The 15,327-nt window shown below is 44.0% G+C and overlaps 1 protein-coding gene across 1 annotated transcript in view; it reads right to left on the bottom strand.

The window, feature by feature from the left end:
* EMILIN3 (elastin microfibril interfacer 3) overlaps window positions 1-4,214 on the bottom strand; it is a 41,912-nt gene extending 37,698 nt beyond the window's left edge. Inside the window, exon 1 of the mRNA XM_061631471.1 lies at window positions 3,498-4,214. Coding sequence (XP_061487455.1) covers window positions 3,498-3,703 — 206 coding nt within the window. The 5' untranslated portion in view covers window positions 3,704-4,214. The remainder of the gene's footprint in view (window positions 1-3,497) is intronic.
* Between the last annotated feature and the right edge of the window lie 11,113 nt (window positions 4,215-15,327).

The following is a 15,327-nucleotide window of genomic DNA, read 5'->3' as shown; positions in this document are numbered from 1 at the left end:
ACATACAAAGCTGCCTTATATTGCATCAGATCATTCACTGATCTGTCTGGCCTTATATTGCCTATCTGGATGGTCTCCACAAAGATCGGATCCTCCTCAATGGGGGCAGAACAGATCTAGATGTTTATTTTATTAAAGAAAGTGGAGGATGAGAAAGTTCATTTATGGGCCATTACCTATTTCTTAGTGCTGCAGCTCTGAGCACCTATTACCTCCACTTTCATACCCTTCCTAAAAGCTTTTGGTCCCAAACCAGTATACTTAATGGAAACAATAGACAATATGTGCTCTTCTTCAATGGGACTTACTTCTAAGATAGCATGCTTAGGATTTTGCAGCCTAAGTGTGGCACTCTCTATGATGAATTGCACCCTTTAGGAGAAAAGCTGATACACTAGATATAACATGAGGCTTACCAGTAGGCTTCGTGTGAAGTTGGAAATAATAGTATGAACACAAGAATAATATTTGGATAGTGGGGTGGGAGAGAGGGCATGGATTCCAGTAGATATCCTTATCTGGTTCCCAACACTGTCCACTCCTACAGTCCACCCATATCCCATTTATGAGTATATTGCCTATAGTCATGCCTCATTTTAGCTGACCTTACCCTGTGTGTGTTGCAAGGATTGGGGAGACAGTGTGCTCTCAGTGATGCTACTGTCAGCTAATTGACACGTCAAAATCAGATGACTTAGGGTAAAAATTCATTCCTGACTCTTAAGATAGTGGGGCTGGGAACCTTTTTCATGTTATGGTCTCTTAGGCTGTCTCTCTAAGCTTCAGTTCCAGGGTGCCCGTTGAGCATTTAAGGATAATAGCCACCCCCTCCATTTCAGACCATTTGTGATTATTTGTCAGGAGCGCCAGCATTTCTGCTCAGTGCATTTATTCTATACACCAGGGGCAATTGTTATAAACTATTCTGTGGGCCAGTGTGCTAGTGATATTGCTGAGTACCTGTTCTGCATGCAGATGGTACCACGTTCAATTCCTGGAATATCTGGGTTTCTGTCTGAAATCAGGAGAAACACTACTACAATGATACTGAGCTAGATGAACCAATGGTCCAACTCAGTATAAGGCAACTTGTTATGAACACACATAAGGCAGCTTTGTGAGGTGGTGGGCTCTCCTTTGTGGAGGTATTTAAGTAGAGGCTGGATGGCCACCTGTCAAGGATGTTGTTCTTGCATACTGCATTGCAATGAGTAGGGGGTTGGACTAGATGGCCTCCTAGGTACCTTTCAGCTTGATGACTTGCCTTTTTTGTTTATGCTTTTTGGTTTTTCAAGTGTGTGTGTGTGATAGATAAAGCTGCTAAGGTTACTGTGTGGTATAATAAGCAACTGCAGAAAATGCTCCTAAAATAAACTGTTGTTTGCAATTTAATCTTGAATATATCCACCAGTACGCTATTCAACTTGTCTGAGAATCTCCCCCCACCCTCAATTCTGAAAACCTTTACCCCCAAGACACTCATGCACATGTGCACGCACACGCACACTGAAATCTGAAACAGTGGACATAGTTCATCAGTAAATGGAAATAATAATGATGACCTATCTCATATGGGTCATTGTGAGAAGAAAAGCAATATATAATAACATGATAAAAATATAAATAAATAAAATTTCTAGCACTTTCCAACTTTAAAGTGCCAAATAAATGATTCATATAAACACACTGAATAGAAGAGGTTCACTGTCTATGATTTCACTCAGGTACCCTTATAATAAGTGTAAACCCAGGGTTGCCAAAGTTTTGGGGCATATGGGCACATCTGCAAACTGGAGAAACAGCTGTGGGCACACACACACACATACATGTCAACCAAGCACACAACACAATCTATTCTATTGGTTTCATTATAATGCTGCTTTCAAGCCAAATTTCAGCATGGGCAGGGCAGGTGGAGGCACTAGGGAAGGCCTCTGTGGGCACATGCATGCCCATGGGCTCTGCGCTGGCCATTCCTGTTTGAAAAGTGAGGAACTTCCTCCAAGAGTGCTTAAGATTTTACTGCAGTTGCTTTCAGGAGCACTTAAAACAAATTTAGAGAGAAGAAAAAAGGGGGGAATTGAGGCTGCGAACACACATTTAAAGCACTCCCCCCAAGGATCCTGGGAACTGTAGCTTACCCCTCAGGAAGCTACAGTTCCCAGCACCCTTAACAAACTACAGTTCCCAGGATTCTTGGGGTGTGTGCATGCTTTAAATCTGCTTCCAATGTATGGTGTGGAGGCAGGCCAGGAAGCAAATATATTCGCTCCTTGGAATTACCCTCACGATTATATCTAAACAAGTCCAATTCAGGGCAGCTGCTTGCCTTGGTATGACCACCTAAATAACCTTCGCAGTTGGCAAAGAGGCCTGATCTCTCCCCCCCCCTTCCCCGCCGCCGCAGCCTAGCACTCGCTCCTCCTCCTCAAACTTTGTGCAAACTTTGCCTGGCTAGGAGCCGAATTCTAAGGAGTTCTTAGAGCGAGAAGGGCGCGGGGGATCCCAAGCCAGTCAGGCAAAAGGTTACGGGGCAACGCTGGCTGGAGAAACAGTCTCCCTCTCTTCCCCACCTGTGGCTTGCAGTTTGGGGCCAATACGATGCTTTAATAGTGTGCAGATGGAAAATGTTCCTTTTCCATCGGGGTGTGGGTGTGCGCGCGCGACCTTCGGCGGTGTGGCTGTGCGCAGAGAGAAACCTCTCCTGCATCTTTCTTTTTACACTGATTTGCAAACGGAGCTCTTGCCCAGAAAACAGACAGCCCGGAAGCAACTGGAAATCAAAACAAGCGCTCCAGAACAAGGCAGCCCCTTCTCTTTCAGTCCATCCCCACCCCCTTCTGTGAGCATTCCAGGATGTTAAAATCCATATGAATTGTTGGCAGATCCGTTTTCGTGGAAGGAAGAGTCGAAGGGGGTGTGTAAGGAGGGGAAAGGCAACAGTCCACACACGCGACCGGAGGAAAGCATTTGGTCGAGTCTTTACACCCAGCTCTTCCTTTTCATATGCAGAATCATCCTCCTTGGTTTCCATCCTTCATCCCAGATTGCAGCACCTTAAAAAGGGGAGGGGGTTGTATTCAACTACATTATGCTCAGAGTAGACCCACTGACGTTAATCGACCTAATTATATCTACTCTAAGTAGGACTAACATTAGAGACGCTACAACCCATTACAGTTCATTTCGCTTCTCATAAGGCAACCCGAAGCGATTTGCTACATAATAACATATTTGCGCGCGCGCTCTCTGATACACATACACACACAGAGAGAGAGAGAGAGAGATAGCACGGCACGAAACTGACCCATGAGTGAAACTGACAAGCCACGAGCCTGACACAAACCGGGTGAAATTGACTCGAAATGTCACTGGACATTGTCACCACACTATCATTTCTTTCTCTCGCCCACCCCGCCTTTTTGAGAAGAAGAGACGGGGAGCGAGAATACGAGGACGACTGATGAGAAGAAGGAGCCAGAAACTGAAGCGCTTACTTGTGCTTTCCCATGGGTTTTCCCGGCGTGAGCTGGGGCCTAGATCCTGAGGTATAGAGGTTATATCTGTTGCCGTAAGGGATGGGCACAGGGTGGCGATAATAGGTCCCTTTGGCATCGGTCAGGCAAACCAGCGTCCCGACGCACAGCAAAGAGATCGACGCGCACGAGAAAGCCCCCCCGGAGAATCTCCTTGCCCTGTTCATGTTCTCCGAGGAGAGCGAGAGGGATGCGCGGCTGTAAACTCTTTCCCTCCTCTCGTCACGGCGGATCAGCCGAAGGACTATCTGCTGGAGCCAGTTTTCTCTCTGCTTTCCCAAAATGAAAAACTAAAGTTTTCTTTTCTTTTCTTAGAACCCTTCAGGAGGGAAGATGGGCTGTGCTTCGCTCCTTTACGAAAAGTTCTTCACCGATTTCCAAGGCTGGGGAAATCCTCTCATGCAACGGAGGCGAGGTCTCCAAGCCAGCGACACCTCTGCTCCGGGCAAAGGCGACGAGGATCTCTGGCCCCTGGTTGCTTGAGCGCCTCGCTCCCAATCCAAGCCTCTCTTTTGTACCTTGCCTCGCTCTTCGCCTCGCTGCAGTTCAGCCCCGGCTCCCCTAGTACGGCAGGGGAGAGAGGCGGGTCCCTCTCTCTCTCTCTATTAGCATAATCGTCCATCCATCTCCTCCTCCAGCCGGCTGGCCTTTGAAATGCTCGCCCCTACCAATCAGGGGACAAACCCCTGCAGTGCAGCATCAAACAAATGCTTAAAAAAAAGAGGAGGAGGAGGAGGGAAACAAAAGCAGGGATGAGAGACAAGAGACAGAGGCCGAGAGTGGAGAGGGGCAGGCCTGGGAAGAGAGAGGCAGGCGGAGGGTGCCTGCCTCAAGAATGCCAGCTTCGAGGAATGTTGGCAGGGGGTTATGGATTTCTCAGGCCTTTGGTGCCTTGATTGAGCACATCTGATCCTCATAAACCACATGATATCCATGTGCAGTCAGCACCAATTCCCCGGTAGCTCCCAGACAAAAGCAAAAGGAAAGATGGGTGTTGCAATCCACATTGGGGAAAGATGCACAATCTTCTTCCCATGCCTCAAGTGTTTGCTTTTTTAAAAAAAAGCATCAAGCCAAGAAGATAGGGTGCTCTCTTGCGGCTAGTAGGTTCCCTAGTCTTCCATAAGGGAGATGAACTATAGCCAGTGGAGGTTCGTCCATTAAGATGAATGGGGCACCGCTGCACCAATAGTGAGCTCTCAGCCAGGTCCACCCGCCAGCCTTCTTACTGGCAGCAAGTCATGGGGTGGCTCTGCCTGTCACTGGCTGTGGCTCCACCTACTGCCCATCTCCCTGCCTTCTGCCCTGCCAGTCCCAGTGGACACAGCCCCCACTGTTGCCAAGGTCCTTCTGCTTGCAAGCACATACGCTGGGCCAGGCAGAAGGTCCCTGGTCTGATCACCTGTGTTTCATGGATCTCAGCACAGCTTGAGAGCCATCCCTAGTCAGGGTTAGGAGACAAAGCAGGAGTGCATTCTGGGGTAGATGGACCAATTGCCTGATTCAGTGTGTAAAGCAACACCTTCCATCCTTGTGCCACCTGTGAGGCAGATGAGGGATACGAGGATTTGGCCTCTTGGGACCTATTTCCATTTGCCAGGTCACAGGCCTAGCACATAAGTGACAATAGAGAAGAAAGTGTTTGTTTGTTTTTCCCTTCAAGAGCAAATAAGCATAACCAGCGCTTTTTCTTTTGGGATTTTTGGAGAAGGCTGCTTGACAGGGGGTGTAGTTCAGGCAGGCTAGACCTTGGGTAGATGTCATTTTAAATATTAAGGGTTGACAAAGGTTCACCTGTTAGTCACTCCCTTGCAGTAGCATAGTGGCAAATTCAGAAGTGCTATGTCTCTGTGTGATAGCCACACCATGACTCCTCACATCCTTGCCCCCTTTTCCACTTTCCCACCTCTCCTTTTCTCTCTGTGTCATCTCCTAGTCCACACTCCACTACAACAGATGTCCCTAGGAGCCAATCAGCATGAAAGGGGAGGCTGTGTTTTAGCTACTGAGAAGAGGCTTCTCAGTGGCAGACTCACCTCCTTTCGTTCTGATTGGCTCCAATCAGCATGAAAGGACAAGGACTCTTCTCAGTGGCTAACATGCTCCTCTTTCATGCTAGTTGGCTCATACATGGGGACCTGGCTGGGATCCTGCTCCCAGAAAAGTAAGGGGTCTATGACCCACCCACCCCAGAGACCCCAGATGACTACAGTCCTGTTCCCATGGATCACCTCCCTCCAAAACAATTTAAGTGGTAAAATCAACATAATTGTTTGCACGCTGATCTTCTGAACATTTACTTTTCCTTGTTTTTCCTTTTGAACATTTACCTAAAAGACCGGGGTTCAAGTCATACCACCTTATCATAAGTCATATTGTTGGTCTGTCTAATTCAGCTATTCTGACAATACTTCTGCAGTATCTCTAGATTATGGTACCTGGAGAAACCATTGTTAGAATCCAGGATCTTCTGTATGCAGAAAATGTGCTCTTGCAAATAGCTATCGCTCTTCTTCTGTCGTATGTAGATTTGGCCAAGATTCAGCCTCAGTTCCCCAGCTGTAAATAAGGAAAACAATGACATACCTTTCAGGAAAGTTATTAAGATAAGCAAGGTAAAAAATTGTGCAAATTAAAATGACTCATGAAATAATAATGCCATAAACCCACTGAATGTTCTCTGTGTTGGGAATGATCACATCATACTGGGGTTTGGGCCTTTTTTCTGGGTTCCAGCAGGACATCATAGAAAACTGACATGGCATTTAAGTTGGCTGTTGCATTTCCTGCATCTGTAAGATTTGCAGAAATGGTGTACCAACATTGGCAATTGAAAATACATTCAAACAAAAATAACACTCTCTTCCACTTGGTGCATTTGTGTGGAATAATGCAATGGCTCAAATATGTTTTGTGTGAGAATATCCATAATCTGGATGCATGCTGGAACATCCAAGTGCTTCATTCAATATGCCAGAAGCTACTGACAGACCATAGACAGTATAATAGACCTAACCATGCAAAAACAAACAAGCAATGTTGCCCAGCTGTAGAGTTTGAATCAAAATCACATCAATTGTCCTCAAGGGCACTTCCAGACTGTCACTATTTTGTATGATTCAACTGTACCCCAGCAAATTTAGGTTGCACGGTTAAAGTGGATTTGGTGCTCTTGCACTACAAACCAATTTCCAAAAAAAGCGCTCAGAATGTTTGTGGTAAGACAAGTGATGAGAAAATGCACGGGACAGTGTGGGATAACAGCGATTTCAGGGGACATCATATAACCTCTGCACAAAAAAATTGTAAATATACTGCCTTCAAGTTGATTCTGACTTATGGCAACCCTATGAATAGGGTTTTCATGAGGCTGAGAGGCAGTGACTGCCCCAAGGTCACCAGAATTAATGCTCAATAAACAGCAACATCTTACAACCTCAGTGCAACTTTTGTGGAAACAGATCAGGATGAATGCTCAATCAACAGGTTATCTGAAAGAGCCCAAAGTCTGAGCCCATCATCCAACACAACATCAAATGTGATTAAGTCCACTGTGGTCTTATGTAAGAACGGTTAATATACTGTATTTGTTACCACCTTTTCACTAGTAGCCGATGGTGGGGTGGGATGGCTTACTCATATCCTGGCAATAAAGTCACTGCTGTTTACTGGTAGAGAGAGTGGGAAGGGCAAGCAGCTGAGTTAGTGTGAACCTCCATGCCACCTTGCCATCCCACTCTCCCTCCCAGTAAGCAGCAGGGACTCTGCTGCTGGGAGGTCAGGTAAGAACTGCCACCCCACCCTGCCATCTGTTACAGTTTGTCACAGTTATTGCCAAGCATTTCCAGCATCTTTGGCCTTCCAGTCTTTCTCAGCAATACCTATACAAGATCTCTGTGTCACCTAAGGATGGACATATGCAAAGCATATCCCCCCAAAAGGATTATATCCAGTTGTGTGTCCCTTGTGTGGGCTAAGCTAACCCAGGGGTTCTGGTACACTATGAAAAGAGCAGAACCCAAGAAAAGGTTTACTTGATCAGCCCCCAAACCCACCATCCAACACTGTCAAACATTTGCTCATTCCCTGTCCCCATGATCTGGTATTCCATGATGTGCCCGCATCAAGACATGGAGACCCTGTTCAGCTTTCAGTGGGTCAGTGAGGGATCTGCATGGAATTTGTGGAGACTGGTTTCAATAAATCACATGACACCCCCCCCCAAAAAACCCCACATTGTTTGGACTTAATTCATAAGAAGCAATGTATATGGACTCTTCCCTAGTGATGTTTTACACGTGGAAATGACTTGCAGAAGCACTCCTTGCTTGCTGGAACACAATGCTGGAAGTTGCACCATACCAGCCATTATTGCCTGGGATGAAGGGGCATATCTAAACTACAAACTTGTATCATGTTGTAGCTGGGAAGAGATAGCTATGATGCAGCTCCACTCAGATAGAGGAACACAGGAATCTGCCTTATGCTAGGTCAGACTATTTATTTATTTGATTTATTATTACGTTTATATCCCACCTTTCCTCAAGGAGCTCAGGGTGGCATACATGGTTCTCCTCCCTCTCAATTTTACCCTTACAACAACCATGTGAGATAGGTTAAGCTGAACAACTGTAACTGGTCCAAGGTCACCCAGCAAGCCTCATGGCTGAGTGGGGATTAGTTTCCCAGGTCCTAGTTCAACATTCTGAGCACTACGCCACGCTGGATCTCCATTTAGCCCAATATTGGCTGCTCTGATTGACAGTGGCTCTCTTAAGGTATCAGGAGGAGGTCTTTCACATCACCTGCTCCCTGATCCTTTTAAACTGGAGATGCAAAACATGTGCTATAACTCTGAGCTATGACTTCTCACCAAGAAAGGGAGTTAACAGAACCTAGATGCTTCTCTCTAAAGCCACAAGGAAAGATCCCCCATGGCTAGCTTCTGGACCAGCTTTTCTCAGCCTCTCTGTTTTTATGTCCTCCCCACATGTTCCCAAAGTGCCATGAGTCTGCCTGATCTTATGGTGACTCAGGAATGTCACCCCTTTCAGTGTCATGATACTCAAGTGTCCCTTTCTGTTTTGATCATGCTTATGCATCCCTGTCACCCTGCAATCGGGCCATCATTTTCTGCTTGATGGCCTAAAGGTGGCCCTGCCTCTCTAAGTGGGGCTGCTCTTATGGGACAGTGGCAGCTATTGCGACACACAGTTCTATGCCAGTTTATCTATCACAGCTTTCCCCAAAGAATTCTTGGAATTATTGTTTGGTGAGAGTACCGAGACTTCTGTGTTAGAGATCCATAGAACCCTTCTCAGAATGACAGTTCCCAGCCTTCTCAGTGTTGAAGGAATGGGTATTAATTAGTTCAAGTCTGTGTTGTAGAAATACTGCAAAATACTACATTTAGTGTTACAAGTATAGTACTGGCTGTGTTACGCCAATGGGCTAGGGATGAATGAAATATTCTCCTCTTGGTCCATGCCAGCTTTGCATGTATTCATTCATAAGTCTGAGCCATCTTGTTTCTGCATTGATCTGTGGTTTGTTTGTTTTTACTTTTTAAAAAGCTACATGAAAATTCATATATACATGCACATTTAAATATGTATGCTATCACAAAAATTGTGTTTTGTGCATTGCATATCTATGCAGATAGTTTTTCTTATTTTAACAGTTTAATGCATTTTGGGTTTTTGTAAAAAAAAGTTGGCACTGAATGACAAAATTTGGAAAAGTGCAAAATCCAAATGATAATTACGGTTGAGCCACACATTTGTCCAGAAGGTGTAGATCTGGTCAGTTCACACTGGAAATCACAGAAATCAAATTTCTCAAGCATTCCTATCACCTTTGCATATTCCCTGCTCATTGCCTCTGCACACATTATACCACTCTGTCTTGTTATAGTTCTGCTGGGATACAGTTTAGGGCTTCAAACTAGGAATGCTATTTTCTCAGCATAATCATGGGAGGCAGGGCAATTAAACCTTATAGAAGAGACTGTGAGGCCAAAAGATTAGTAATGCAGCAAAGGCTACCCACACAAACTGACATACGAATGTAGTCCCAAACTATGGGTTTCACTGAATCACTAATCTTCCTGTACCTAGGAATGGACAATTCTGTCAGTTTCAGTTCTCTCAATTTCTCATTTTTCCAATCTTAAATTCAGTTCTCCATATTTGCATCAGCTTATGATTTCTTAAAAAGATGTCTTCATGAACATTCATCAGCATTTTAGTGTACATTTATCCTAATATACAAATTTTTGTAAGCACTTTTGCCTAACTTACATATTTTTGCAAGCAGTTTTCCTTAATATAATGCATTTTGGATGTTATTTTCACTAATACACATATTCTTATGCGCACTGTCCTCTAATATATACATTTTTGTGCACAGTATTTGGTTGGAGAAGTCCATCATAAAATTCAGAAAAGTGCAAATTTCAGAGGATAGTTGTGTTTTGGTTTGTGTATTATTTGAAGAAGGGTGAATTAGGCAGGTTCATATTAAAATATGAACCAAACTGAATTACTCCCCCATCCCTATCTGTGCAGCTACTGAACTGTGTAGCTAGTGGTTTGGATTTTCCCCTCATGTAGCAGCCACTTGTTCTTCATGTCTTTATTCTATAGCCAATGAACATAGTTAAATATAGGAATTAGGGCAGTCAAATACACACTACACACACACAAAAGTAGAGAGAACTTCATATTATCTTTAGGACTTGTTTTTCGTGGTGGCCAGGAGTCAAATGTGTGCTTGACCTTTCACAAGAGTGAGACTCCACTATACATTTAAGGCAGTATCATAACAGTGCCATGGCTTCCCTCAAAGAATTTTGGGAACTGTAGTCTGTTAAGGGTGCTGAGAGTCGTTACGAGACTCCTGTTCCTTTCACAGAGCTACAATTCCCACAGTTACGTGGGAAGAGGGATTGACTATGAAACCACTCTAGGAACTGTAGCTCTGTGAAGGGAATAGGGATCTCCTAATAACTCTCAGCATCCTTAACAAATACAGTTCCCAGGATTCTTTGGGGGAAGCTGTGGCACCCCTGCTCTCTTTCCTTTAATTGCAATACCCTGTCCTAGCAGTCCTTTACTTCAACAGGCAGCGCCTTCCATCACACACTGAGAAATGCTGCCACCAGGATCTTTACCCCAGGTCCAAATACTTGTACTGTTTAGGATATGAGGATGCGAAGACATGCATTAATCTTACTACCTTCATCTATATTACCTATATTACCTTGGGAGTAATCAAGCCATATGCGCGGAGTGATGAAAAGAACAGAATATTTATTAATTACAATTGAAAGATGTGACTCATTAAGAAGCAACTTTATCCTCCTCCAGCACATATATTTAAATTACTGTTTTACTAATTAGATTGACTTCTATGTATTCTCTTTTACAATCATGCACAGTCTCATCATAGACCTGACTCAAAACCTAGACATTGTAACTTTTAATCCCTATCCTCAGCTGTCATGGAACCAACTGAACTTACACCCTACCACTATCTATTTTTTTTGTTTAACAGAACTCCTCAAGCATACCTCACTCCCTCAGCATACTTCTATCCTTCCCTCCCACTTCTCCCCCACTCTCTCAGCCAATCACCAGCCATATGCAAATATCCACTTCCTGTCACTCATTCTATTCACTCAAACACTACTTACCATGAACAATATACACATTCACTAATAGGCAAAAAACCTTGTGGTTTAAGAACGTACCTATAGCCCACAGCTATTTCTATCAAACTTTAAAAAGCAGGGAAATTGGGCAGCTATAGTGAATGCACCAGGGGAGCAGCGGACCTGACCTCCTCTCTGAGATATTGGACTGCCCTACAAATTTGTCAGAATGCAAACACTATTTGGGTTGGTCTTTCACAGTCTAATCGATTTGCTGTGTAGCTTGCAACAATTTGGTAACATGTGCCTCTGAGCATATGGTGAGTGGTGGCAACACCTGCCATCTCCAAAGACAGAGAATTATATTTGTCTATGTTTGTTGGTGTTCTTCTTACTTTGCTTCTTTCCTGTGTTACTAATGTTTCTACAGTGAATCTAAACTAGAAAAATTTAATTTCCCTCATTATTCATCCCAGAAATCTGTGTCAAATTTATTTTATTAATTTCAAAGCCTTTTTATTGGTCAATGTCATATGATAGTGAAGACAGCCTTTTGTGTTTCAAATTGGAGGTTATGTTCTATTTCTATTTTGGGTGTATTAACAGTTGAATCTGAAACTGCAGTTTGATGTAAAATCAGACTGATTACAATATGTTGCTACTTCTGAAATGACTCTTAGCTGTGGGGAAAAAAGAGGATGCATGTTTTCAGCCTGCTATGTTTAAACCACTTCATTTAAGGCAAGGTGGGCATGGTCAATTAAAAACATAGAGCACAGCTAGAATTTTGCTAGAATATATTTCACCTCCCACTGTTTTATCTTGTGCAAATTGGCACACTCCTGAGGTCCACTGGAGACTATTCTGCAGAAATCAGTGCCATTATTCCACAATTATGTTTGAAGTTTTTTTAGTGCAAAATTTGCTCTACTTCACATAATCACAGAAATAGAAACAAAAGAAAATGATTTCCTATAGGCAACTTCACTAAAATTGCAAAGTAAATCAGACATATCTAAAGTGACCATCTGAACTATATCAACTGTCTTAATAATGCTGCTTCCTCCCTGCTAAAACAAGATCAGCACAGCACATGTCTTCTTTCTATCATTTGGGCTGATTGCAGGTGTTGCCACCACTCACCATATGCTCAGAGGCACGTTACCAAATTCTTGCAAGCTACACAGCAAGTGGATTGGACTGTGAAAGACCAACCCAAATAGTGTTTGCATTTTGACCAATTTGTAGGGCAGTCCAATATCTCAGAGAGGAGTTCAGCTCTCCTGCTCCCCTGGTGGATTCACTATAGCTGCCCAATTTCCCTGCTTTTTAAAGTTTGATAGAAATAGCTGTGGGCTATAGGTACGTTCTTAAACCACAAGGATTAGTGAATTTCCCTGCTTTTTAATCCGGGAAGTAAGAATTGGGATCATGTCCAAGTTTGCTGAGAATGGATTGGTCATTTGCATGCTTATTGAGTTCAGTGGGATTTACTCCCCTGCAATCATGCTTAGGATAGGTAAAACTGACCACAGGGGATGAGGGGAGGAAACACAAAGAGGAGGACTGGGATGGGAGCAGGCAGGAGGGGGAGGGGAGAAGGGCAGGTTTGATCATTTGCATGTTTATTGAATTCAGTGTGATTTACTCCCGTGCAATCATGTTTAGGATAGGTAAAACTGACCAGGGGAGGAGGAAGGGAGGGCTGGAGTGGGCAGGGGAGGAGGAAGAAGGAAGAGAGGAGGGGAGGAGGAAGGTAGAGGAGAGGGGAAGGAGGGAAAAAAGCAGGTCTGATCATTTGCAGGCTTATAGAGTTCAATGGTATTTACTTCCATGCAATCATGCTTAAGATAGGTAAAACTGACCATGGGGAGGAGGGGGAGGGGGAGGGGGAGGAGGGGGAAGGGGAAGGGGAAGGAGGGGATTGGAAGGGGTTGGGGATGGGTAGGGAGAGGCAAAGGAAGGGGGACGGAAGAGGCAAGAGGGAGGGAATAGGAGGGAGGAGAAGGGAGGGTGGGTTTGATTATTTGCATACTTTTTGAGTTCAGTGGGATTTATTTCTGTGCAATCATGTTTGAAAATGGAAATGGACTGCCTTCAAGTCAATCCTGATTTATGTTGACCCTATGAATAGGGTTTTCATGGTAAACGGTATTCAGAGGTGGTTTTACCATTGCCTTCCTCTGAGGCTGAGAGGCAGTGACTGGCCCAAGGTCACCCAGTGAGCTTCATGGCTGTGTGGGGATTCGAACCATGATCTCCCAGGTCATAGTCCAACACTGATCTGCGGGAGGGGCAGGGAGAGGGGGATGAGATTGGATGGGTGGGTACTGGGCAGAAGGGAAGCCCCTTTCCTTTATTTATTTATTTATTTATTTATTTATTATTTGATTTATATCCCGCCCTTCCTCCCAGCAGTAGCCCAGGGCGGCAAACAGAAATGATAAAAACACTTTAAAACATCATAAAAAGACCTTAAAATACATTAAAACAAAACAACGTTAAAAACATTTTTTTAAAAGCTTTAAAAACATCTTTAAAAAAAAAGGGTTAACACATTATTAAAGAAAACATATTAAAGGCAATTCTAACACAGACGTAGACTGGGATAGGTCTCAACTTGAAAGGCTTGTTAAAAGAGGGAAAGTCTTCAAAAGGCGCCAAAAAGATAGCAGAGAACAAAAGGAAAACATTGTGAACAGTATCATTGTTTTTCAGCATTCCCCCCATCTTTTTATTCTACAGCAGGCACATGTAGCCTCCCACCCAAACTGAAACCAAAGCTGTCCTGGCCAGATCCATACCAGGCCTTTATTTCACTTTGGACAGTCATGGCTTCTCTCAAAGAATCCTGGGAAGTGTAGTTAGTGAAGGGTGATGAGAGTTGCTAGGAGACGCCCTGTTCCCCTCACAGACCTTCAGTCAGAGTGGCTGACTGTTAAACCAGTCTGGCCACTGAAGCTCTGTCAGTGGAATAGAAGTCTCCTTTCAGCACCCTTCACAAACTACACTTCTCAGGATTCTCTGAGGGAAGCCATGACTGTCTCAAGTGAAATCAAGTCTGGTGTGGGTGTGGCCCCGATTAGGCAAGCCCAGCAGCTGTGAGGCTTTTAGAACACTGACAGTTGGTTCTTACTGAGCATGCCCCGCGTTATCATAGGCTTCCAGCCAAAATTCCTTAAATTTATTAAAGATCAGCCAGGCATTTTTTTAACTTTTAAACTGCAGAAGATGAAGGTCAGAGTATGGGGCATGGTCAGTATTAGGATTACAGGTACTCTGTGAACATGGCTGATTTTTAATGAATTTCAACAGATTATGAGAACTCTCAGAGAAAACATTTATACGGTTGTTATGCAAGCGTTTCTGAGTTCAGTACTATACGTTTTGTAAGGTTTTGTTTTGAAATGAGCTTATGGGAAGCATCAGAAATGCATGTGGGGGTATTTTCAATTTAACATTGGGGAATACAAAAAATCCAAGCTGGCTATAGTATACAGCCACTCTAGTGGCTGTATAATAAACAGGTGACATTACAGAAGCCACAGCAGTTTAAACAGGTATGGTGCTGCTTTAAATGTAAAGTGGAGATGGGGCCTCAGTTCCTTCACACCTCACCATGGGAACAGAAGCGGCTTGTTGGGTGGGGCAGAGCCACTGTTCTAGCTTCCATGCATGTGGTTGCTCCACAGGAGGGGTGAGGTGGTAGGGAGGTCGGTGTAGTGCACCAGTGGAGACCATCTGGCACAGCTGCTGGTGCATTTGTACTGCACTGACCTTTCTACTGCTTTGTCCCTCCCCTCTCCCTCCCAGTAACCAATAGCAACACCCTCCCCCAGTCAGAAAGCTGGCATATCAACTCTTTCCCACCCAACAAAGCACTTCTGCATGGATGGTTGCAAAAAGTTAAAAATTATAGCAGTCATGAGAATTCACACCAAACAGTAGCAGTCAATCCTATGCATGTTTATTCAGAAGTAAGTCCTGTTGAGTTCAATGGGTCTTACTCCAAGGTAGGGATGAAAGGATCTGTAAGTTTTGGTTCTCTCTGTTTCTTATCTTTGCAGTCTGAAATTTAGTTTTCTCCTCATTTCTGCGCAATTGGCATTTTTGTTCAAAAAAAAAATCCTCATGAAAATT

The sequence above is a fragment of the Rhineura floridana genome, chromosome 6 (genome assembly GCF_030035675.1).
Source record: "Rhineura floridana isolate rRhiFlo1 chromosome 6, rRhiFlo1.hap2, whole genome shotgun sequence".
NCBI classification, from domain to species: domain Eukaryota; kingdom Metazoa; phylum Chordata; class Lepidosauria; order Squamata; family Rhineuridae; genus Rhineura; species Rhineura floridana.
The sequence above is the reverse complement of the archived record's forward strand: the minus strand, read 5'-3'. Positions and strand labels throughout refer to the sequence as shown.